Source organism: Carassius gibelio, chromosome A17, assembly GCF_023724105.1.
Source record: "Carassius gibelio isolate Cgi1373 ecotype wild population from Czech Republic chromosome A17, carGib1.2-hapl.c, whole genome shotgun sequence".
Taxonomy (NCBI): domain Eukaryota; kingdom Metazoa; phylum Chordata; class Actinopteri; order Cypriniformes; family Cyprinidae; genus Carassius; species Carassius gibelio.
Genome location: NC_068387.1, coordinates 13247837 through 13274932, shown reverse-complemented (window position 1 = coordinate 13274932; position 27096 = coordinate 13247837). Strand labels below are relative to the sequence as shown.

The following is a 27096-nucleotide window of genomic DNA, read 5'->3' as shown; positions in this document are numbered from 1 at the left end:
TTAATTTAACTGTAATGTCTGTGAAATATCAACATCAACTTTTAAAATCAGGATCAACCTAATTAAACCAGGATACCTTGTACATTCAAACAATTCACCTAATATTTTAAGCCCCTTTCAATCACATTTTGTGTGTGTGGGTGTGTTTGTGTGTATATATATATATATATAGCCATGTCCAAAAAATTTGACACCCTTGGTAAAGATGATCAAATAAGGCTGTGAAAATTAATCTGCATTGTTAATCTTTGAACTTTTATTAAAAAAAAAAATTAAACAAATTATCCGTTCACTGGATAATAAGAATTTAAAATGGGCGCAAATATCCTTATGAAATAAAGGTTTTTCTCAAATACTTGTTGGACACAATTATTGGCACCCCTAGAAATTCTTATGAGTAAAATATCTCTGAAGTATATTCCCATTCATATTCACAATTTTGAGCAATCCAGCGTGATTATAAACATGAAATTATCGAGCCATGGCTTCCTGTTTCACAGAAATATAAAGAGGAGGAAAAACAAAGCCCAAATTCCCTTAATCATCCATAAAAATGGGAAAAACCAAAGAATATATTTCTGATGTGCAGCAAAATATAATTCATCTTCACAAATTAGTGAAGTGGCTTTTAGAAAAGAGCTAGAGCAGTGACAATTCCCATTTCCACTATCAGGACAATAATTAAGAATTTCCAATCAACATAAAATGTTAAGAATCTGCCTGGAAGAGGACGTGTGTCTATATCATCCTAATGCACAGTGAGAAGGAGAGTTTGAGTGGCTAAAGACTCTCCAAGGATCACAGCTGGAGAACTGCAGAAAATAGTCTTGGGTTTAGAAAACCTTAAAAATAATTGTCAAACAGAACCTACATCACCACATGTTGTTTGGGAGGGTTTAGAGAAATATTTTCCTATCTCATCCAAAAACAAAACTCAAGCATATTCAGTTATCAGACATGACTGGAACTTCAGATGGGAATGGCTTCTATTGTGAGATACAAAAAAAAAAGCTGTTTAGCAGCAAACACTGAATATGGGTTTGGTGAACACAAAGATAAAAAGTACCCCATGTGTACAATGAAATATACAGCTGTATTTTTGATGTTGTGGGCCTATATTTCTGCTGGTGGTCCTGGACGTCTTGTTTAGACACATGGCATCATGGATTCTATCAAATACCAACAGATAAAAAATCAGTAAGTGACTGACTCTGTTAGAAATCTTATAATGGGACACATTTGGATCTTCCAACCATACAATAATACAAATACAAACCTCAAAAACAACACAGAAATTGGTCACTGAGCACAAAACCAAGCTTCTGCTAGCCATTACAGTCCTCTGACCTGAACCCTATAGAAAATGAGAGGAGTGAACTGAAGAGGAGAAGCTGGGAATCTGAAGGGTCTGGAGTGATTCTGGATCAAGGAATGGTCTCTGATCTCTTGTCAGGTGTTCTCTAACTTCATCAGGCATTATAGGAGAAGATTTAGACCTGCTGACAAATAGAGGTTTCAAAAAGTGTTGACTAAAAGGGTGCCGTTAATTGTGGCCAATGAGTATTTTAGAAAAACTTTTATTTCATAATGAAATTCCCCCCCCCATTTAAAATTCTAATTATCCAATGAAAGGATACATTTCTGTGAATTTTTTAAAATAAAAGATCAAAAGGATTAACAATGCAGATTAATTTTCAAAGCCCTCTTTGATCATATATATATATATATATATACACACACACACACATATAAATATATATATATGTCCATCTCTTGAGCTCATTGATAGAGCATCCATGTTTAACCTCATACCTCAAAATCAGTTAAAACAAAGTTCTACTGAAGTTCTGCATTGGCCAAAAAACAAACAAAGTGTCTCAAACTGTTTCAACTGTGGTAGTTAGCTGACAGTTTAGCACAAATGTGTGCAGTTTGTACTTAAAACCAAAGAATAAGAGCATTAATATAAAATATAAAAGACTGTTGTCCAACTTTGTATCTCTCTCATTTAATATAATAATACAATTCTTAACAATAATAACAATGACCAATGAAACGATAAAAACTTAGAAAACAAAACTATCTTCATCAATTTCCAATGAGTTGACTTTAAGACTTGAAAGAGCGAGAGCAGCAAGCTGCACAGTGGACCGTCTCTACGTTCATACCGGAGGAAATAGAAAATTCAGTGTGAAGGTCTATATTTCTATTCGCTCGTTCATTCACTCATCCCTACACACAATCACTCGCTCCAATTCCTTCTGTTCCTCAGCTTTCCCTTGTCCTTTTTGTATCTGCACAACATTTCTGCAACTGAATTCTCCATAGCATTGCAGATATGCTGTGAGAAAACACTTTCATGTGCGCTTTCCTGTACTTCCCCGAACCTTCAGTTGTTGTTTGTCATAATCGTTGACATTTCTTAAGACTACGTGGAGCCAATCCTCAGCAGTTCCCTTCTAATGGCTAAACGAAAAAGAGAAAAATGTTTATCGTTCTCAAGAACTGAAAAGATTCATATAAAAAAAAAAAAAAAAAATGCATCCTAAAACTTACCATCAATGATTTCTTCTTTTACTTTCTGCAATTCCCGCACAACCTCCTCCAAGATCTCCTTTTGAACACAACAGATAGGATCATTGTTAGCAGGCCAGTCTATCCTCATTTTTTACACAATACACATCACAATAATATGCCTTTTTGAAAAATATTCTGAACTAACCTGTTTCATTCTGTCAAAGTCGAATGACTCAGCATCACTGGTGTTTCCGATTGGTTTTGCCCTGTACAATGTTCATCATAAATATTTAAATGCAATTTGAACGATCAAAAAATTACCTGCAAGTCGTGTTTGCTGATTAAAAAAAAGTGTAGATATGTTAAATAATAATATTGTTTTTTGATGCAATCTCAGTTTTTATAACCGGTTCATTTTCAGAGTTCAAAGAGGTCATTTTCTATGTGTTTACACAAACGTTCAATGCAAGCTTACACAAAACAAAAAAACCTACATTTTGTGGTTGTCAGAAAGCGAGCAGAACCGGCTTTGTTTGCATTTAGGTCATTCCAGGCTCGTGTTGCCCAGGGCTTTACTTCCTTAACATGACCATTTGTACTGGCAACCGAGCAACAGACATTTACTCACACATGCAAACTCTAAGCTTGATAAAATCATTCATTTCACTGCTCTGGTGCAATCCAGCGTGGAATGCCTCAGCCAATGTCAATTTTAAAGGAACCAAATGTTTTAAAATAACAAGAAGTCAAGAGACAAAGAACTCGCAGAACAGAGTGAGAAATGAAATGTTTAATTAACAGTAAATCTGTTAAAAAATACCTTGACACAGCTGAAGACTTGTCTGCAGAGTTGGCTCGTTCCCATGGCTTCTTCACAGGATCTGAGAAAAACATTCAAAAACATTTTGTTTTTGCTCACCAAACCTAAATACAGCTCATAATTTACCTAAGAAAAAAATATATGATCAAATAAATATATTTCTACCAAAAGGTTTTTAGCTTTCTGAATATCCTATATATTTTGTTTCCACAAAAATACATTTGTTTTCAAAAATAATAAATGTATCTTGATCAGATCAGCATAATAGAATGATTTCTGAAGGAACACGTGACACTGAACACTGGAGAAATGGCTGCTGAAAAATCTATTATAAACAATTATTTTAATATTATTTCACAAGGTTAGTTTTTACTGTATATTTGATCAGAAATGTAGCATTGATGAGCATTGGAGACTTATTTTAGAAATATTAAAACAATTAACAACCTCAAATTTCTGAGTGATACTGTATATACAGTATAAATTGCTAAATTAACAAAAAATAAATACTTATTAATTAAAAACACCACCTGAATTTTGTCCACGAGAAGATGAAGGCGATCCATTAGACTCCTCCTGATGTAAGAAAATACACAATGAATGGAAGTGAACAGAACACAATCAGTGTGCGTTTAGACAAATTGTGTACAAAAGTCATACATTTTGACCGTCTTCTGGTTTCTCTGAGGCCTTCCTCCTGCAGAATGACCATATTTAACAATCAATATGTGAACTTCCACAAGTCATGTATCATTAGTTATGGAAAAAAAATGGAGGCGTTCTGACCTCCGTGCTAAAAGAGCATTCATCTCCTGCATGAGACCTTCTCCACCTCCTCCACTGCCTCCACTGGAGCGATTGGCATTGTTCTTGCTACTGCTTTCCTCTGTCTACAAAAGATTAAACATGAAATAATTAGGCAGCAAGATACTATTATTAAACTTTTTGCATAAAAAATGAAATATGTGAAACATGTTGAGGTTTGAGAAAGATAAGTGGCACTCACCCGCTGAACTTTTCGCAGCTTGGCACCAGCTATAGCTGCAGCCAGACCTGACGGAGCAGATCCTCCACCAGCCGGCAGTGGAGGAGGGGCAGGAGGGGGCCCTATGGAGGGTGGTGGAGGCCCGGGTTGAGGCGGACCGGGTGGGGGAGGCCCAGGAGGGGGCGGAGGGGCTGGTGGACCCGCCACGGATGCTGAGGTAGGGGGGTGAACAGGAGGGGTGGATGAGAGCATGGAAGGATGACCCGGTGGAACAGGAGGACCTGCTGGAAGAAAGGAACGTATCACTGTTGTATTCTACACTGAGTGCCTAATTACAAATACACTGCAATGGGAAATATTTGTATGGAACCTTGTTTCCACCACTGAATAAAAAAGAAAAAAGGGATTTGTGACTCATCTCAGAATTTAGTTTACAATCTTCCAATTCTTACTTTTTTCCCCCCTCAGAATTCTGTGATATTCCTTGCAAGTATAATTTCCTGCAATTCTGATTTTATAACTTAATAAGAACATTTTTTTTTTTTTTATTCTGTGGTAGAAACAAGCTTCAATGCATTTGTGTTGACCTAAAGGTGATGTTGTGCATCACTAGCTAAAATGTAGAAAGCAGAATTGCAAACGGGAAAAATCAAAAACAAATTCAAAAGTGAAGGCTCAGTAATAGTTTTATTCCGAGGGGACGCATTAAATTGAGAAGTCATTGTAAAGACATTTTTAAAGCTACAAAAGACTTAAAATAACTGCTGAACTTTCTATTGATCAATGAATCCTGAAAAAAAGTATTAAAGTTTCCACAAAAATGCAGCAGAACTGTGTTTGATTAAATTAATGCAGCTTTTGGGAAGCATAAGAGACTTCTTTTAAAAATCTCTTAAAAATCTTTAAAAAAATCTTACCAACCCCAAATCTTGCACAGTATGGTATATTTTTTCTATATGAAAATTATTTCATAAATTCACAAACACTGGGACTTTTGGTTTGTCGTTTTCAACATTATTTTTGATGCCTCCGAGGTTTATTTGCAAATTTGACAAAACCTCATCCATGTCAGCCAGCTAGATAATATTATCTTGGAGACAAATCGGCAGAATTTGCATAATACATCACAGAAAACCAAATGTTTAAATTTGCAAAGTATATATACAAGTTCAATGCACGTTCAGTGGAGCAACAAAAAGGACAAGTGACACTGGTCTGTCAAGTGGCCCAAACACTCTCACACTGGCCCTGGGTCAGCAGACCATCCTTAACACTGGCGGGCCAGAATTTGCATATGGTTTCAGTAAAAAAAAAAAAAAAAAAAAAAACGTACTGTTCACTTTTTGAGACGGTTTTTGAGATGAAAATGTCAACAGCCCAGTTCCCCCGGAACAGGTGTGGGAAGACTTTTGGTGGTGGGCAATAAACTACAGAGGGGGTAGCTGATGGGGGTCTGAAATACTTACTGCTGGACGCTGTGGCGTTCTGATAAACAGGAGAGGGAGACATCTTGGGTGTTGCCCCCTCACACAGACTAGTGTGAGAGGTGACTGTGGTGTTGAATGGGGGTGTGGCCTGGTACAGCTGCTGCTGCTGGTGGAGGGCAGGGCCTTGGAAAGGCTGGCCAATGAGAGGGGGCAGGGGGGACGATTCTAGTATGGGATAGTGTGGGTGCGACAGAGCTCCAGAGGTGGCCAGTAAAGGAGGGTTTTGATACTGGCAGTACTCCTCTACTGGGCCACTGGACGACTGTTGGTGGTGTGTTACAGTCTCCAAGTGGGATGTGTTAACAGGAACTTTGGAGCCACAGGATGGGCCGTTGTTTAGGGGTGGCAAGGGGAGAGCGACAGGCAGAGCAGGTTGTTTGGCTGGCACCGCCATTATAACAGGTGGCGATGCTGTGGGTAATGGAGTGTACATGTGGGTGGAAGACCATGTGGCATGTTTGGGGTCCTGGTGAGTCATCGGAGGGGAAAGAGGGATTTGCTTGACATTGCGAGGTGGAGGGGTGATACCTGGCTGCACGGGGGAGAAAGCAGAAGCCAGAGAGGTGGAAAGCTGGGAAAGCTGCCGTGCCTTTTTTCGAGGGGAGTCCACAGTACGGTAGCCACTCTCTCGTTCCTGGGATGAAGAGGAGGTGTGGGAGGAGGGTTGCGTGGGGTTAAAGTGAGCATAGGAAGGGGGAAGAGTGTTAGCCCGATACTGTCTGAGGTCATGCAGAGTGTTTTCGGACTGAGAGGCGGATGCTGATACTTTAAACTGAAGGGTGGAGACTGAGAAACAGAGAAAAAGACAACACAAATGACAAACGAAAAGAGAGCAACATGACAGTGATGAAAATCAAGCATCAAAGTGTACAAACAAACTTAAAAAGATGAAATGTGAGCGAAATATACGATGTTGAAAGGATTCTGTACGCCTTGTAAACAGGTGAATCTCACAAAAGCATGTAGATCAGATTTTAAAACAACGCCCTCCCAAATTCTTGTATGATAATGTATCCAGATGTTTAACATTTGAGATATTTTAAACAATGTTGCTTGTTCTCAATGGTGATTCTCATTACAAAAATTACTAAAAGTGATAAAAGTATTCAGATTTTTTTTTTTAAATATAAATGTTAATAGAACATATGCATGATATGCATTTCTAAATAAATAAATAAACAAAATGTAATAAATACATTTTAGTTCTTTTGTCACGTATAGATATATGATAATTGTCCTTAAAACCTGATTATTTTATATATCTATTGATTTTCAGTAAAACATTTTTTCTTGATTTTAGATTGGGCATGAAATGATATTTCAACATGTTCTTGACATGTTTCATGAGATTCACCAAAACAGAACTCACAAATGCTGTAATGGCGTTATGAAAGGTGACTGTCTTGGCTGAACTGATGCTGAAGCAGGGGCGGAAACAGAAAGAGAATGTGTGTGTATGACAGAGGATGGACAGCATGTGCTGTTTGGACTGGGGATCTGTTCTGTCGCCGGGGAATTTGATATTCCTTAGCATTAACTCTTCTCCAAACAAACTGAAAGGTTACTCTGTGGGTATTAATGAGTGTGTGTTTGTGTATCTTAATTGCACACAGTGCAGTCTCATATCATATTCCACAGAGGTGTGGCATCTTTAGTCTACCTGCAGAGCCAGATGTTCGTCGTTCCCTTTCCATCTGTATCTGGTCCATCATTTGCCTAGAAACAAATGTTAACTCACTTAATGATGTTGGGCAAAGAGACATCTAAACACTCTCAATCCACTGTATGAAACTGACACAAAGACAAGCTCCATTAGAGAGTAAACAATCATGTGTGTTCATGCATTGTTCAATTCAGCTCGGTAGGTTTTTATAAATGCTAGGCTGTATAGTGCATCAACAGAGTGCAGCTTTTCATCTGTCCACCGGAGGGCAGAATGCAATCTAAACAGCAGTTAAGAAGTGGTCTCAATCCTCCTGACAACAAATATTTGAAGGGACTAAAAAATAGTGAGAATTTTTTTATTATTATTATCTAATTAGTAATTTTTCACAAAGGTAACTGACTGAACACTACACTTTCAGACCAGTAATGTTAAAAAAAAGTGTGTCTCTAGTGGTACCCAGTGAAATGTAGTTTTTGAATTGGTTTCCCAAACACTATCTGCTATTGGTTGAGCAAACAGATAGGCCTTTGATTGAGTCACTCTTGCTTAAACAGGATTACTCTGAAGGTACCACAGAGAAAAAGTGTTTACACCTTTCAGGGGAATCAGCAGACAAAAAAAAAATCATCACACACTTCACTTTAAAAAGAGAGCACATGGTATAATTCAGGCCAATGTGACCAATGTTTAAAAGCTTGATTAACATCTGACAGATGTCTCAGAAAAAGTAAGTGTCATTAGAGACGGTCCGCACCTCCTCTGAGCCTCGGCATCATCTGTCACCGATCCATTCTGACGATGTGCTCCTGGCCCTGAAGAAAAAGAAAAGAATTGCACCTCATAATTTAAATATTTCATTTAACTGTCCCTCTGGAATGGTAAAATGTGTCTGATTGCTTTAATATATTCTGGCACCTCAAGGTAAACTTGTTTATGTCATGTGACATTTGTTGTACTCTTCTTTGTTATGTAGTATTATTTAATACTGAATCTATGTTTAATACAGTATGGTTCATGCTTTTCTTTCACCTCACTTAAATTTGCTTGTGATTTTCACAAATCAGGCCATGTCACAAAAACCTGTTTATCCGTCTAATCTGACTACTAAATTGACAGGTAAATGAGTTTAGTTAGACATATGACCTTTTTCTTCTCCCAAACTTAGACATCTAAGTGCCAAATTATTAAACTATTTCAGTCCAATAAATCAATATTATAGTCCAAACATATTTTGCCAATAATGTCAAGTCACAATCTCCGACACCTCATTACTGGTAGAGTTAACACAGTCATTCGCAAGCCACCATCACCGTTCTGTTGAACTTGTTATAGGGTGTGAAGGAGCTCTGCTAATAATGTAAATGCCTCTCAGGTTACAAAGATGATGACTATTTACGTCATATGACATTCAGGGACTCGGTATGGGGCATGATAGCTCAAGGGAGGAAGGAAGGCCCTTCTGTTCAGGGAAAGATGTGGTTGATAGGCACCATCAAACATAATTGAGTTTAGCCCATCAAAATCTAAACACTGTAAAAAGTGTGACTAAAACCAAGGAAAACTCCTAAACCATAAAATGTTTATAATTATAGTTGTAATAACCATCATCAACTTTCAAAATTATACTGACAGCCAATCAGAATCAACCTTTAAAGATCTTGAACACTGAAAGTGTGTGAATAGCCCTTAAAGACACTTTTTGTAAGTTTATCAATTTAGTGACTACTTTTGCCACAATACTGTTATGCATTTCTTAATTATGCTTCTCAGAAATAATTCGTTTCATTTTTTGCATATCGCAATGTTGTCCTAATGTCTTGATTTTTGTAAAGATCTTAAAATCCCAACGCTGATTTCAAAGTATTTTTTTAACCGTTTTAGAACCATTTAGTATTAGACATCCTATCTCAATGTCACTGCAACACTGAAACAACAACGGACACTATTTCGACCACATTTCAATATTGAAGGTCGATCATCTGCTGGCTGAGACAAAGCAAACAGCAGCAGCGGATGTCCTGAAATAACACAAAACACACTGATCATAGTGGCAGGACCTGATGAGACTTTAAAAGAAGAAAGTCATTTAAACAGAAACCTCAGGCAGCGCTCCAGACAGAGTATCATAAACAGCACAAACTACTAAACAGTCTAAGTTATTATTATATAATAAGTAATAAATAAAGTTCCGTTTTATTAGTAAGTGAGGAAGTAATGTATGTGGTTTCTTTAAACAGTTATTGCAGATTGATAAAAAAAGCATGATAAATGACACAAGATGCAAATAAAGCAGATGACAGGTGGGACATTTAATGATAAATGATCCGTGTCCTTAAGTTGATTATGGGAGCAGCAGTCTCACTGAATTTAATGCCAGTGAGCAGCGTCACATCCTAAAATACTGTTAATGACTAGGCCTATTTACAAAAAGGACACTTTTTTCTTTTCTTTTTTTACAGTACGCACACATTCTATTTCAACATCTAAGTGGGAAAACAGATTGTCATTGGCACAAAAATAAAATTTTCAGCAGGACTGAATATCATGTCCCCCAAGCAACAGGAATGGGAACATGTTCATACGTCACGTAAGAGCAGCATTTCCCACAGTGTCGCAAACATGCAATCCACCTGAGGTCCTGTCTGCAGCAAATGGTCCCATATCATCTGTCCCTATTATAACAGACACCATACAACTGCTAAAATATCTAAAAGAAACATCACATAGATTTCATACTACACATATAGATAAATCAGTCAACACAGGACCACAGTAAACAGACCAACAGCATAAAAATCGCAAGATCAACCTTCCTTAGAATAAAAACAGATATGTGTTTCAGATAAGTGTGGTCTTAAAGCATGAGATGCTATCAGTTCAATAAGAACTTTGTATTCTTATGATCTGTCTAAAATAGTAAGGGAAAAAGAAAAAAAAAATTCCAATTGAAATTGAACAGAACTCACCATTCTCATCATCAATTTGCAGACCATAAACCATTAATCCAAACCCTGCTGAGCATTCTGGGTAATGCATAAATGCTATTTGCTCCACTGGTGAAGCTAGACAATGTGGCAAGTATTTCCACCTTAAGAATTTAGACCAAGAAGTGCATTAAAAATCTTCTTATGAAGACTTTACTAACCAAATATAATTCTGTGTGCTCTGGATTCAATCATAATGCGTGATATCAATTAAGCTGTGCACTTTGTAACCGGGCAGCATAAAAAGGAATGATATTAGTCCTGATCACGTATCTCTCTCTACTGCAGGTTGTGGAGGTGTAATACACTGTGTGATTTATTTCATAAACTTGATTAAATCACTTGCAATAGCAACATGCTGATACATGGCTGCAGTAGAGTGTATTAAAATGGTTGGCTCGACTGACGCTGTATAAAGTTAATGGATTTGTAGTTTTAAGTGCACCTCAAGAATCAAATCTGGAGCTCTGGATGTTATTGTGATTTATGGTTAAATAACTAAAATGCCTTGGAGTGGAAATCCCATGCAAATATTGAGATTACTTTGTTTTATGACGCAAATACCATTTCATTTGGTGATTGTGTGCAGCAGCGGAGTCGCTTTGTACCAAATACACATACCATGGTGATCACTGAGCTGAAATAATGATCAAACTGAGATAACAAGAAGTGGAAACACAGATACAATCTCATTGGATGACTTTTTTTATTTTATTTTTTACAAACCCTGTCATTTTCCTTTATAACACACCTCTTGCATAATATAAATCTGTAGTGTATTTTACAGTTATGTATGTATTAAAATCTGAACCAAATTTGAAATAACATTTCATCACAGTTCTTCCTCTCATTGGATGACTTATTTTATTTTTTACAAACCCTGTCATTTTCCTTTATAACACACCTCTTGCATAATATAAATCTGTAGTGTATTTTACAGTTATGTATGTATTAAAATCTGAACCAAATTTGAAATAATATTTGATCACACTTCCTGAACTCACCAGAAATTCAACTGCACTGAAATAAACACTGTATGCACATGCACAAAATGTATTTGATTTTGATGTGATTTTATTCATTTATTTTTCTTCAATTGAAGAAATGTTAAGTTTAAACATAGCCATATCAGTCAAGCACTAATGATAACTGTTCAGAAATACACGTCACGTCGAACCCTCTACAGTAGACCTCCCAAACCTGCACATGCCTCATCACAAGCTTCTGACAGTAGCTTCCACAACCACATCCTCCATCAAAGACACCACAACGGCCCATCCGAGGCATCACATCACATTATTAAAACATGCGCCTGAATCCCCAGCCCTCAACACTACTTACAGCTGAGTTGTATTACTGTGGAGCTGATCCGGCGGATTGGCGCTGGGGAAAACTCCGGTCCAAGCATGGCTCCACGGCCCTCTCAGGTGCCTTTACAGATATTTATAATGGTGCAGTTTGAGCTCCACTACCAGGTGGGAACCGGTAATAACAGTCAGGACTCCGTACAGGTGAGTTCAGGCAGGTGCACAGCAGCTTCTCTCTTTTCTGCATGCTGAGGTGCGAGCAGCACTTCTAACAACCTCTCTAATTTACTCACCCCAAAAAGCAAGTAACATGCAACACCCATGGCCTGAGACTGTTTGGCTCCGTGGATATTTTAACCAGGGCTGAGCACCAATGGTAGAAGCCCCCTCCCCGCCCCCAAACATCTTATAAGTAGCAGCAGCCTGAAACCAGAGAGGCCTGTGTGCTGTTCTTAAATAAGGGTTACACTACACTTAACGGTCCCATGGATAAGACCCAAACAACAATATTCACAACTACTAGTTGGCATCCCTTACATAAAAGTTATTTATTTTATTTTTTTATTTATTTATTGGCAAGTCCTACACTATCCTATGCTCACCAAGGCTGCATTTATTTAATCAAAAATACAGCAAAACAACAATTTGTGAAATGTTATTACAATATAAAAGAACCTTCTATTTTAATTTATTTTTTGTATGTAATTTATTGCTGTGATGCAGCATCATAACTCCAGGTTTTTTACTCCCAGAGATCATTTTAATATACTGATTTGTGCTTAAGAAACATGTATTATTGTTATCAATATTGAAAAGAGTTTAATATGTTTGTGAAAACCGTGCAACTTTTTATTTATTTCAGGCTTCTTTGATGAAGAGTTCAAAAGAACAGCATTTATTTGATAGATAAACATTACAAATGTATTTAGGGTCACCTTTTGATCAATTCAACTTGAATTTTTTTTTTTTTTTAAACACATAGTATAAAAAAGAAAAAAGAAAACTAAAACCCTGGCAGTGCTTTACCCATGAAACCATGTGTAAAAAAGAAGTAGATTCATACAAACTGTCATCACAATTAATTATTCCAAAATTCTTACTTTTAATGCCTTCCAAACCTATGGTCACAGTGTAATAAATCTGAAATATAACTTCTTACATCAAACTAACCAAACACTTTATAGTGAGGCGGCGCAGAGTTTAAAAATACAAGGTTTTGTAAATTACCTGCATCCTGAGAGCTCAGGACATTGAGCGCAAACAGCATGGCAGTAGAGAAGGTGGTGGCCTCCTCTTTGCTGGCAAAGTTCAGCCCGTAAACTTGCCGCGCATCACGCCATTGGTGGAAAGTTGGCGTGGCCTGGTTATATTTCAGACCTTTCACAATAGAGTAGTTTATAACGACCTAGAAGAGTGACGACATGTGGTTATGGATCTGCATCTGTGACATTTTTTCCCTGTAATCAAACCATTTCAAATGCTCTTCAAGGGAAAACCTTTCTCAGGCCAATTATGCATAAATGGCATCTTTGACAACCACGAAAAAAGAACATTTCAGATTTTAAGAAATACAATAACAAAATGTACATAAGTAAATGTGGATGGGACTGTGCAACTGATGCACACACTGTGTACAGTAAGATCATATCACACAGTGTCTTCTCTGGTTTGTTGTACCATGTTAGTATCTCACCTGCTGGTCCTGTAGTTTGACTCCCACCACACGGAAGCTGTTGCTGACAGTGTTGTGGTAGATGTTGATGCGGCTGAAGCCCTGCTGGCCCGGTTTGACTGGAACCCATTTTTTGCTAGCGTCATCATAGATCATCACAGAGGCTCGGGCTTGACATATGCTCTGTTCACTATGAGAAAGAAACAGGAATGCTAGTTAAAGATTCACTGTTCAACAACAAAGACCACGACGATAAATTACGACACAGGACAATGAAAAACAGATGTCAGACTCTTACCAGCAAAAATAATGCTGCAACTTGATTCTGCAACATTTTCTGTGCACGTGTGTATTTGAGAGTAATATTTAGCTGTGCGTATTCGGTGAAAGATGCTCTTAAATGGTCGGTGACATTAGTTACCATTGTTTATTCCAAGAAGACTAAAACAGACAACTCTCCGATAATGCATTTTGACATACTGTGGTATTATGGCACAGTAATTGTTGCACTGTATTTGTTTGAAGACACTTAGCAAGGTGCGGGTTTGTTATCTGTACTAATAGTGTGATGGGCAGATAAGAGTGAGACAGGAATGTACCCGTGTTGACTGTTTGATATGAGGCCATGGTTTAATTAAACACAAAGACATGCTACACTTTTGTTCCTTTATGTTTCTAATTAAATAGATTAAAACAAGTATATTAAATAATTTTGGATAATGTATAATTGTTTATTAATATAATGTTTATTTGTTATATATAGATTTGTTTTGTTAATTTATTGTTTAAAATCAAAAGTTGTATCTTTTAAGATGAGTAAATACACTGTGAACTAACATGAATATATTTATTAACTAACAATAACGAAGGCTAATAAATGCTGTTAAAACATATTGTATGTTCACTGTTAGTTAATGAGACTATTGTAAAGTGTTACCATTATCCCATAACAAGCCTATTCATATAAAAATAATTATATTTATATATTTAAAGACTTAATTATTTGTATAGTTAAATAGTTGTTTAATGCTTTTTTTGTTTTTATTAATCTCAAAGTATTGCATATTTTTAACAACACTGTATTATTTTATAAATAATTGTCATTAAAGTATTTTTCTGATTCTGAAGTTTCACAAATCCAAATCAGTTCTTGTTTAATTTTAAGTAAAGGCTTGTGGTTTACTCTGGGAGTCAGATTCAGACTGATTCAGTCAGTTCATTCAGTGAAGGATCCAATAGACTAATTCAAACTTGTGATTGTCTTTATTTTTTTTGTTTTTGTTTTTGTGCACACTGGACTGAAGCATTGTGATCAGTACAAGTCAACTTATATTCAAGCCTTTCACAAACTCCAAACACCTCAAGAGTTTGCACATGTTCACTGAAATGAAGTAAAACACTCGAGCACTGACTGGTTCACACAAAGAAGATTTGGTTTCCTGTTGGTGTGCTAACTTAAGCTAGGCAGATTTCCACCACCACACTCAACTCCCACAGAAACACCCAAATCCAGCCACATACACTCCTTCCACCCGCCTGTATAACTGGAAGAGCAGCAGCGCATGACCTAACTCGAAATAAAACAAAAAAACGATTCATAAGATAGGGCCATTTGAAACAATACACCTGAATGAATAAATCAGACTCAACGGCTCTGTGACATTATGCCAAAACAGAGAATTCACACTGAACTCAGCGAAAAATGATGCATAAATGGACCATATGAAAAGTGGTTTAGTGGGGGCTGGACTACCGAAGAGAAAAAAAACCCATCATAAAGAAGCAACCTTTTATGAGAAGTGAAAGAAGTGAGTTACAACTCCGCTCAAATATATATATGCTTTCATATCTGCACATGGCTGATTTTTAAAATGTATATTGTGTATATGTAAAATGTATGTAAATGTATATAAATATATTTTACTCAGTCATGGATGAATGACATGAAGAACTTCTGGAATATACCGGTACATTCTCCATTTAAACTGCATTTTGCATGATTCAAGCACTTTTTAATGAGCTTGTATTAACTGCATGAAATATTTACAAAACATAGAAATTAAAAATGTATTTGTAACAATGCAAGACAATATAAAATGTACTAGCAGAGACAAAAAAGGTTATTAAAAGGCTGTGAAAAACATATTAGGTCACCAATAACAATGTCCTAAATATTATATATATATATATATATATATATATATATATATATATATATATATATATATATATATATATATATATATATATATATATATATATATATATATATATATATATATAATTTCCCATAATACAGTTATATTTAAAGTTTAAATATATTTTAAACCTAAACCTGATGTTGATAAATGATAATGCATCAGCCTATCTGATATAATGTTGCTCTTTAATGGTTGAAACGGCATATTTGCACATTTCATGTTTTCGTAACATTTATTGTCCTTCACTACTCTCAGTTCTTCACTCTCTGGTCTTTTATGCTTGCCTTACGACAGTGCCTATTTCTGGCATCCATCTGGGGTTAGAGGGCGTCACGGCAGCTTCTTCCCTGTCTAGTGCTGCTTTGGTTCACTCTAACAAAGTGTCGTACTTCATTAGACACAACAAAAACCTAGCCAAAAGGATAGATATTTGAACATAGTTTGAACAGTTTTGCCTCAAAACGTCACTAAACTTTACATTTTGCACTTTGAGTAAATCTGCGACAGTGCCTGACGGGCAAGTGGCTGAAAGGAGGACACGCTGAGAGTCTGAATGCTCCACAGATCTAATGCTTTTACTCCATAAAGCACCACTATGGGACAGGGATCTCCTGGGCCTTCCAGCTATGACCCCATTAGCCGAATGCTCTCTAATGTGAATGGGAGTGAGTAAACATGTATATTTTTCAGCGTATGTGTGATGGAGTGGGCCAAAAGCACCTGATCTCGTAAGGACACTACATGATTGGTATGGGAACTCCTGTTGAATGCATATGTAGTTCTCACACATCGCCAGCACAATATAATGAAAGAATGTTTTCTGATGGCTCGCAGAGTTTGGGAGAGATGAGTGTTGCTAAGCGATGGCATGGTCAAAGCCATTGTTGTCTGGCAGATAGGTGTGATCCGTTCTGCTGAACGTGCTGGAACAGGCCAGACTACACCATTTGTCCATCGCACAGCACTGTGTAGAATGATGAGTATTATTTGCCTTTTATAATGAAATTGTTTGTTGAGCTCTAAACTGTTCTGCACACCTGTGCAAATCTAAGCACGTTTAATTATATGTGAAAAATAGGAGCGTAACAAATGGGCAATGTTTTTTTATGTAAATATACACACACACACACACACACGTTGGTTATTCAATCTACATATTTTAATCAAATATTTTAACAGCAAACTGCAAAACTCGCTGGACTGTTAGAAGTCAACTAATTTAACTAGATTTTTTTTTCTATTAAATCAAATTGACTATAAATATGTTTTTATTCATTAATTTTTTTGTTTGTTTTATTTTAAAATACAATAAAATATAAATTTAACATAGAAATAGAAGGAAGAATGGATGATTTTTTCATTTTTGGGTGAACTATTCCTTTAAGACCAATCATCAATCTACTAGAATTCAGGAAACTCATCAGCTAGTAAATGTTGAAAATAGCAAGCCAAGATCCTTTGAGTGTAAATACCAAGATGGTAAAAGAGAAGGGCAAGGAAAGCTGTTATCGGCCAGAGACTCCAGTTGATAAGCCGCCATAATTAATAAAAGCTGTGAAAAGCCTGGCATTTCCCATTTGGCTCCAGCCATCATCACTATCTCAGCGAACTTGGTCTCCACTCGCCCAAACTCTGTCACAATAACTGAGAGACAAATAGAGAGAGAGCGAGAGAGATTGAAAGGGTTAGGCTCCTTTTAATCTCTTTTTAAAAAAATTTAGTCTAAGCTCGAGGCCAAACACAAGGTCTAACTCTGCTTATGTCTGATCACAAGATCTTCACTGCCTCATTTGGCCTGATTTCAGTGGAAATAATTGGCTCTAAGCTGATAGAGGCTAATGCATCTGGATATATGCCTGGTTGTAACACTCTTCACCGTCATTTGAATGAATGAATGAATCTAAAGCAAGTAAAATATGGAAGTCCCCTGTTATTAGAGTGTGGGAGGATTGAGCTGAATTGACAGAGAGTTTGTAAGGAAATGGGGAGGAATTTTTTTAGCTTGTAACCCAGTAATCGTTTTAGGAAGGGTGGAACAAACTAAATCTCTGTCTATGAGTGACACTTCCCACTCACAGGGAGCTTGTGAGGCCTAAGAAGCTGGACTACAGGCTGACTTCCAGAAAGACTTCCTTCAAGGCCACAATCTAAATTACCAAGGATTTAGCGTCGCCTGCAACACAGTAATCTCAACATCGAGGAAGTGAATGTCTCAGAGCACTGAGGAGAATTTAGCCAGGAGCAAAACTGGCCTCTGCATAATCAAATTAATTCATGTCAATTGTACTGGCATACATTAATGATAACAATAAGAGACCAAATTACACTACATGAAAATGTTTTAAAATGTAATCCTCTGATGGCAAAACTGAGCAAAGTATTATGCTGATTCGGTGCTCAAGTAACATTTCTTAATGCTGCTGAATATTTTTGTGGAATCTGTCATTTTTCCAGGATGTTGATATTGAAAAGAAAGTTCAAATATTTTGTAACATTATAAAAGTCCTTACTGTAACTTTTGATAAATTAAATGCATCCTTGCTGAGTATATGTATTTAAAAATAAACCTTTTGAACAATTAGCGTATGTCTGTAAGAAGATCACAAGCTAGTAAACCATGAAAGGCAACACACATGTTCTTTGCCATGACAGCAATCCAAGCATGCATTGTAGCAAGTTTTGTTGAAAAGAAATAATAATTCAAGATGCATAATAGCATACCACTCTTACTAGAATCAGCAACTAATGCCACAATTTATGCTAATGTAAATATTATCTTAATGTAGTAATTCTTTGTGTATTGTTCAGTGTTTTTTCACAATATTAAACATTATTATAAAAAATATGAATAAATATAGAGCTGATTATCATAATAAAATAATAAATTATGATGATTATCCTATTATAAAAATTGCTGCTGGTCCATAATGATAATACTGTTAAATGCAGGTAAGACTTTGAATGTGATTTATTCAGTGACATTTGCTAAATAAATGGCAGCATTGGCTTGGTGTCCCCACACTACAAATACAAATGTGTGTCAGCTCCTAAAGCACATCACTTAACTTCAATATTGTATGTCGAATTTACCATCCCCCAAAATCCACATCCATACACACACATCTTCCGCTACAGATACAATAAAAAGCAGTGCTGAAGGCCTAATGGTCTTTATTTTTGCCTATGAATTAAAGTGCTTGAGTGCTCTGCAAAACTTTTCAGGAAGGACTGCTAAGTTTATACTGCCCTGGCAGTCGCGGCCTAATGGTTAGAGAAGGGGTGTCAGACTCAGTTACTGGAGGGCCGTAGCCCTGTAGAGTTTAGTTCTAACCATGCCCACAGCACACATATCATGTAGTTATCAAATAAGCCTAAATGATTAGATTAGCAGGATCAGGTGTGTTTAATTAGGGTTATATCTAAACTGTGCAGGACTGTGGCCCTTCAGGAACTGAGTTCGACACCCTTGGGTTAGAGAGTCAGACTTGTATCTGTTATAATATCGGTTATCATATATGTATCTGTATTAATCGTTATAATACTTTCTGTAAACATTCATTTCTTTGTTTAACCATTCTATCTGTTTATTAGACAGACTTCTATACGTGTTAGAGCTTAACAGAACTGTTAACAATGATGAAGAACAAAAGAGAGAGTGAGCACTTGTGTGCGCTGTCAAAATAAAAGCCTCAAAAACATCAGCTTAGCAGAAAAACTTATTGGCCGATAGCGGTATCTGAAAAAATGACAAATATCAACCTATATATTGGTCGACCACTAGTCACATCACTTTCATTTATCCTAAACGTTGTCATCTGTCATTCTCTATGCTCCACATTTTTTTTAAATGCTCACACTTAAGCATTCTCAAAGGGATATAATCGGTTAAATCTTGCTAATTTCACATATGGTTTTGGAGGTTTTGAATGTTCTCAATAAAGCTGTATAAGGCTATAGGCTGAGAGCAGATGCATGTCTTGTGTTTTACTGCTAAAGGTACTACAGAAACACTCACCACATCGTTTCAAGAGAACCACTGGACCGAAAGCGAACATGTCCCCTAAAGCATCTCTTTCTTTAATAACAACATAAATTAAACATGAGCCCTCACACAACATCTTCACAGAGTTTCAATATAAGCCAACCCTTCACAATAATTTATCAGTGTGCAATACTAGTTCACACTTTTTCCAGACTGATGGCAGGCAACCCAAAAGTAATCGCAGGTCTGTTCTAAAATAACTTTATATATTCTAAACACTAATAAATAATAATTTGATAGAAATTTCAAATATTTATATAAAGTCAAATAAATTTACAGAGTACATTAAATATGGATACAAGGATATACACAATTTGTGCCGACTACAATATGATTATTTAAGGAGATTAACATTAGGCCAACTGAATATTATATAATGATATGATATTTAATATAAATCAATTTAATGTCTGGTCTTAAGGACTTATTTTTGTACTTCAGTGTGATACAATTTTGATACTGTTTTGGTTCACCACTTAATGTCCTGAAGCAAAACCAGTTCAGATCCACTGGTCTAGATACTGTATGTGGCATAAGCATAGTCTGCATATACAACGGTTTCATTCAGTTCATTCCAGATTCATGCTAGCATCTAAACATAAGCAAGCAGTCTCCAAATGATGATATTCACGCAAAAAGAAACGTCTTCAGACATGTTCTTCAAACATTAAATGTATTTAAACCTTGCATTAGGTTGCTGATGTGAACAGAACATCACACTGACCTGATTTTGCATCCAGTCATATGAAGCCCAGAGTCACTGTGGCTCTGTGGTAGGCAGAACTGGACAGAATGAGCATCCATCTCTCCAAAACCTCCACAAAACAGATCTGTGCTACACTACTGGATCTCTAACCAAACCTGCTTTAATTCATCTCAAAACAAGTACGTAAAATAGACCTGATGTAGTACAGCACAACAGATGTGGACTTCCATCCAAACAAGCTTTAAATCATCTGGGAGCCGTTCCAAGATTAAATAAGCATTTTCAATAATCCCATCATATCCTCAAAAAAACACAAGTGATAATCTCTACTGTTGTTAAAAAGTGAAGAGAAAGTAAAAGCAAAGAACAGAAACAGGTTCAACAGTGAGTGAGTGGTCAACATAGGGCCCCAACCCAGGTCTCACAATGGGACGTAACGGGACGGCCTGACTGTGGATGTGTGTTTTTTTGTCTTACACTGAGGGGGATTACTTTATGACACCCAACCCCCCAACCCTGCTGTGACAGAGGAATTGAAAACAACACATTGCTTCCAAACACACACACACACACACACACACACATTTCATTTACTATTTTGTAGCAAAGATGGCATACATTTAAACACTCATGTGGCCAAAATGATTGACCAAAATATTTTGGATCATTTTTTTGAGGGTCCAACTTTTTTTTTTTTTTTGTTCCAAACCTGTGTGAGTTTCTTTCTTTTGTTGAAAACAAAATAATTTAGCAAACCAAACAGTAGCAGTTGGCTTCCATAATATATGGAGAAAAAATACTATGGAAGTCAATGGTTATGGTCAACTGTTTAGTTATCTACATTTTTTCAAAATATCTTCTTTTGACCTTAGCAGAAGAAAGAAATTCATACAGATTTTGGAAAGACGTAAGGGTGAGTAACTGATGATGCAATGTTTATTTTGGATGAACAATCCTTTCAATTAATGTTTAAAAATGTAAAAAAATCTGACATGAAGACAAGATATTATTACAGGCACCCTTTAATATTAATATTTAAATAAAGAACTAGACAGGCAACCTAAAAAAAAAAATGTTTATAAGACTATTGCAGACTATTATAGTTATAGACTTATTTGAGTGTTGAGTATTAAAATAATTTAATTAGTTAATTGATTATTAAATCATAAATTAAATGAAAACAAAATTAGCTTTCAGTAAAAAAGGTTATATATATTATTATTTAATTTTATTTTTTTCATTATGTAAATAATTTATTAAAGCTGCCCAGTAAGTTCACACACAGCAAAAGAATCTGAAGAGAGAGGAATGACTGCTTTACATTTACCTCTTATTAGAAATGTATGTGGCAGGTCAGAAAAAGGACGGTCAGCAAGGCTGTGACTGACACACATTAAAAGAGAAACCTGAGCACACACTACCCATAGGTCAGCATTTCTTCACTCAAGCATGGCTTTCAAAGAACTGATCAAATGAGAGGGTTCAGCACTAGAAACGCGTTCACTTTAAATGGAGGACATAAATCATCTGAGATCATATGAGATACAGAAATATGAGATATAGAAGATATGGAAAGTGCTGTATTCTATTAACCCAGAAGAAAAAATGGAAACGGCCGTAATGGAAAGATCAATTATAGACTGGTAACTGTGAACGATCCAAACACTATGGAACATAAAGCATATTTACACACCTTATTTTATATATCAAAATCAAAATCAAAATTGATCAATTACTCTTAAAAAAAAAAAAAAAAAAAAACTCCTGAAATTAGGAGGAACACACTCGTAAATTTTAAGAGCTGCTGCTAAATTTCCACGTTAGGAGCAACTTTAAGCCTTGAGATTTTGGTGAATACAGCCCCAGGCTTTTATTACAACTGACAACTTCTAAGAGCAGGCGAAACATCTTACGCAATAGAGAGACGTGCAGTTCAGTAGAATAAGCCTAGACATCAGATCTGAATTTTGAGCTAGGAAGCAGTTTCTTTGGTGATGATGAGTGGACAAACGGCCCGAACCCTTCCCCCACATCCTGGTCACTTTACACCAGGTGCTGGACACTCTTAACTAATCCTTATCCTTAAAGGAACATACTTTGAATTAGCAGCAGCGCGCCAGAAATCAGAAGCGAAAATAGGACTGTACTAGGTTAAACATCGAGACAAATATAGAAAGAAAACAGCCAGAGGCGGAAAGAAAGAAGAAAGACCTGTGTAGTCAGTCTGGTTACAACAAATATTTAAGGATTGCTATGTTTACAGCATCTAACACCACGAGTGACTTGTTGTCACTGTAAATACCTTTCAATTTGTCTCAAAATAAAGAGCTTTAATGAAAGAGTTGTACCACATGTTTGGCTCTGCTTTGGATCAAATGCAAGACATCCCAAATTCAGGCTCAACCACACTTTTGTCCCACATGGCACACTGCTCCAGCTGGTGACGACTGCCTGCAGCGCTTCCCAGTTCTGGAACATCACATTCTTATTTCATTTTAACTATCTTGCCTAACCCATTTCTTTTCTGGTTTGAAGTCTCGGTTAAGCCAAGAAATCTCAAAATATTCCGGCTCACGTTTCAACAAACATCTCTTCTCCATGCACTTCCACAATATCCAAATTTATTCCTACAAAAATTGAGCACTGTACACTGGTAAAACATCATCTTGCCCTAAAACTGTCTGCAGGAAACAGTGCTATAAATGCAGACTGAAAACACCAAGCCAGTGTCCTGGTTTCTTATTCAAACCCATGTTTTTTTTTTTTTTCAAAATGCTAAATGACTCAACAGTAAAACATGGAGTGGGTCTGGGACTCCTGCTATGTAGTTATTGAACCCAAGCATGTTTTTGTAGATTAACAAGCTCATTCCACTGAGGGAACAGCTGGTGGGGGAGAAAATGGCAAAGTTAACACACTAAAAGCCACTCAGATTGTCTGAAAGCATGATTAAGCAAACACAGGCTTTATTATTCAAAGTGAAATATCCGGTAATCCTCAGAGGAACTCAGAAAACAGGCTAATAGCAAAAACTACACAGGACAGCTTCTTACCCATAGTCATCAAAAGAATACATATTGGGAAGGTGAAGCTCCGTAGACATCAAGGAGAAAGAAAATTCCTTACAGCCGGATGAAACAAAAAGAAAACAGGGAATAGGGGGGAAAAAAGACTGTGCCTACATCATCCCTCATCCTCTCAGCAAGGTAAAACACAGAGCACATTCATTTCTGAGATAATAATGCAAGAACAGGGAGTGTGTGAGAGAGAAAAGAGGGTGAAGGAGGGAAAGAGAAGAAGTCGAGAGAATGAGAGAGAAAGAGAGAAAGGGAAGCATGTGACAGATATGGACCAGTCACCTTGTCCTGCTCACATCCATTCTTATCCACTCAAAGGATTGGAAGGCGGTCTGTGCCTTAAAGGAGTCTCTCTCCACAACAGAAATACAGCAGAGAAACAGCCACATGATCCTCACACACACACACACACACACACACACACACACACACACATTCTCATTCATGCAGCTTTCCAGAAGAAACAAGAAGGCTGCATTCAGAGTGATTGAGTCAGACTTGCTCTTGCAATGATTCATTAAAATGATTCAGACTAAAACACTATGAGATTTATTTTTATTACCGGTCATCAGTTCCCAGGTTTTGGTTAAATTGTGTAGTGATGTTTGATTAATTAATTAATTTGTTCCTTTATTTTAGGTAGACCATGGCCATTTTTGTAATATCCCCCCACCCCACACACATACATACTACATATACATACTTTGGCTCAATGAAATGTAGTGCCATGCTGTAGTAGAAATGTGTTTGTGCTGGCAGATGAGGCTCTTTGTTCATGGAAAACGAGGGAATGAATCGTGACAGCTGGATTTGATACATCTTCGGGGTCTCAGATAAATTACGCAAGAGGAAACACTACAAGAAAATACATTTGCTTTAGCTCGACAAGTCAAAAAAATGACAAAACATCCTCGCAGACAACAGCGTATAAATCAAGCATAACTGACAACTAGTCCAACTGAAGTGAGACTAATGCTGTGTGTAGCATTCAGATGTTTACACAAAAACAGGATCTTTTATATTCTGTTGACAATACAATTGTGCGACATGTATAATTCACCTAATCAACTGTTCTCATCCCTTTTTTACATACAGCTCATTTCATACACTCACCGTTTCCTGCCAAAATGGGAGTGAAAGCTTTAACCTTCCCATATTGAAGCATTACTGCTAAAAATAGCCTACATTGTGAAGTAAAGACTTTTGCATAGGGAATCAAGGGTTGAATAAATCATTCCACTGAACCAGTTGCTCAGTTTCCTGCAGGCAAATATGCAACCCGGTCCAGCACACTTTAAGACTTCCTTCTAGTCCAGACAGAGAGAGAATAAAGAAAAGCAAAAGCAGACACATGCAGAAGACTTCAGAGAGGCTGGAATAAATACACAAACTTGCATATATTGATGCTGATTTACTCTCTTCCATCAAAGTGTTTAATAGCTTTTATGTACACAAGTTAGTGATTTCAAAAATCCCTAATAAGGGATTAAAATCAACTGAGGAATTGCACTTGAGAGAAAATTACTTTAACATTTCCCATAATACTCTATAATTAAAAGAAATAAAGAAAGAATTTGTTTTAATGATTTTCATAAGCAATCAACAATTAGCACAATGCATTCCATTACTGCATTCAACTAAAACCATAAACATAAACCTTTTTTTTTTTTTTTACATTTTCTTCATTTTGAAGTGATTAATGTCATGTTCACTGTTACTGTGATTTGCATTTGAGATACAGTAGATGTATTTGTTGCCAAACCACAGCTAAGCATGAATCCAAGAACAGTCATTACCAGACTGACTCGGAGTCTGAACACACCCAGTGAAAATACTGCACGGTGGAGACTTGCGCGTGTTCTGCCCCATTCACTTTAGAACAAAATACTGTATGTGGTCACGTTAACTTCGGAGGACAGTTTAGTTAAACTTGTCATGTACATCGACTTCAAAGCACTGCATCTCAGCTCACAAGCGTTACACACCGTCTCTATCAACACAAAACCGCTGAAGAATCTGCTCACTCATTAAAGACCTCAGCTCGAGCATTCAGCATACTGAGGGTCCGTTTCTAGGCGTGTCCTAACGAACGTGTGAATGAATAAATGATTCACATGAATCTTTTAGGTTAATGAATCGTTCCAGTTCACATTCATTAACGGATTCATATTTTCAAATGCAAATAGGACGAAGCACACCGCATTTCAGTGCAGACTGTAAATAAGCATTTAATTGTTTGGGCTTTCTTAAGGAATATGAATATTTTTTCATTAAATGATTCACTATTTTGATCTAACCTAGACTAAAATGAGATATGCCGTTTGTAGGATCGGCCATCGAATCGATCTGCTTTCATTTGTAAAGAAAACACTTACCACAATTAATCCACGTATACAACAAAAACAATAACGATAGCTGTATAACCCAACACCACATCTATAACCATAACGAGGAACGATATAGTTGGAATTACTTTCAGAACGATTTTTCCAACCGCCTTCAAAGAGTGAGAATTTAGTGTGGACACCTTATTGGTGTTGATGTTAATATATGTATCGTTATAGTTTTCCTTCATTATGTGAACACTATTTCTGGCGTTTTAATTGTTAGATTTGTAAATGGTATTGAAGGCTAAACAAGACTTAACTCAAAGGTTAAGTGAATAATTTCATGATTCACATTAAAAGGCCATTCGCTTGTCGCCGCCTACTGGCGTAACGGTGAAACTTCCACAAAGAGTCACTGAAAGAATGAGTGAATTAATCTTTTCAGTGAACTGATTCAAAAGATTCAAGTAACTGAAAAGAATCAAAATCCCCATCGCAAAGTGGCCACCCAAAATGCTGTCAAGGTAGGGAGCTCTCAAGGTTTGAAACACACCCAATGTCAGTGATTAACAGTGTCAAGTGCTATATAATACATAAATGTATAGCAATATATATACATATATATCCAATGCATTTTGATGTATAAATGAATACATGCTGTGTCAACACATTGGGCTGCTTACCTCATTTTCTGATGATATCCCAACGAATATATGGATGCAATAAATAATTTAAAAGGTGAAAAAAGAAACTTAGCCAAGCCTATGTATGTAAAGCTATCGGTGCATAAATATGTATTTTAATGAGTATAAATACAGCACGTGTATTATTCTATAAAACAATGGTCAGCTTGAATGTATATTCCCATCCAGCGATGCACAGTCAGTCCTCGGATCAAAAGCAATGCAGATGTCTCGAAAGATCTACAGCATTTCGCTCTCTGTCACCACAGCGGAATAAAACATATCCCATGTTTAGCTCATGGTCGCGCCTACAACATCGATCTGTATTGCGGACTGCAAACGTGCACTGGAGTTGCCATTTTCCTCTCCACCGTGTTATGACAATGAGAAAGGAGCTTATCGGGAGAGTGTAAAAGCAAACACGCAGAACAGTGACCACTGGTGGCCAATATGCCGCATTGCAACGTCCTCTGAGCCCTGCCTGCTTGGCCTCATTGGATTACTTTTATTCCTCCTCTTCCTGTTATTCATACTCATTTGGTTCTGTTGTATAAACAGGCATAAACAAATTACTTTTGTTTGATGATAAACTATGTTTATGAATATATCAGGGCATCGCAGT

The 27096-nt window shown here is 36.7% G+C and overlaps 1 protein-coding gene across 7 annotated transcripts; it reads right to left on the bottom strand.

Annotated features, from left to right (window-relative positions):
- Positions 1 to 411: 411 nt before the first annotated feature.
- LOC128031774 (ena/VASP-like protein) lies at positions 412 to 27096 on the bottom strand. 7 transcript variants are annotated; one of them, XM_052620182.1, is made up of 14 exons: positions 26475 to 27096; positions 13460 to 13628; positions 12994 to 13171; positions 8230 to 8287; positions 7470 to 7525; positions 5789 to 6595; positions 4344 to 4606; positions 4124 to 4227; positions 3998 to 4034; positions 3868 to 3913; positions 3338 to 3398; positions 2723 to 2783; positions 2557 to 2614; positions 412 to 2466 (listed from the first exon to the last, which is right to left on the bottom strand). In XM_052620182.1, exons 1-14 carry the CDS (start codon positions 26477 to 26479, stop codon positions 2429 to 2431), a joined length of 1941 nt encoding a protein of 646 aa, XP_052476142.1. In that variant the 5' UTR covers positions 26480 to 27096; the 3' UTR covers positions 412 to 2428. The 7 variants fall into 7 exon arrangements, with proteins under 7 accessions (XP_052476142.1, XP_052476141.1, XP_052476140.1 ...); XM_052620181.1 differs by lacking the exon at positions 26475 to 27096 and adding an exon at positions 23441 to 23741; XM_052620180.1 differs by lacking the exon at positions 26475 to 27096 and adding an exon at positions 20406 to 20745 and having other exon boundaries at positions 4344 to 4603.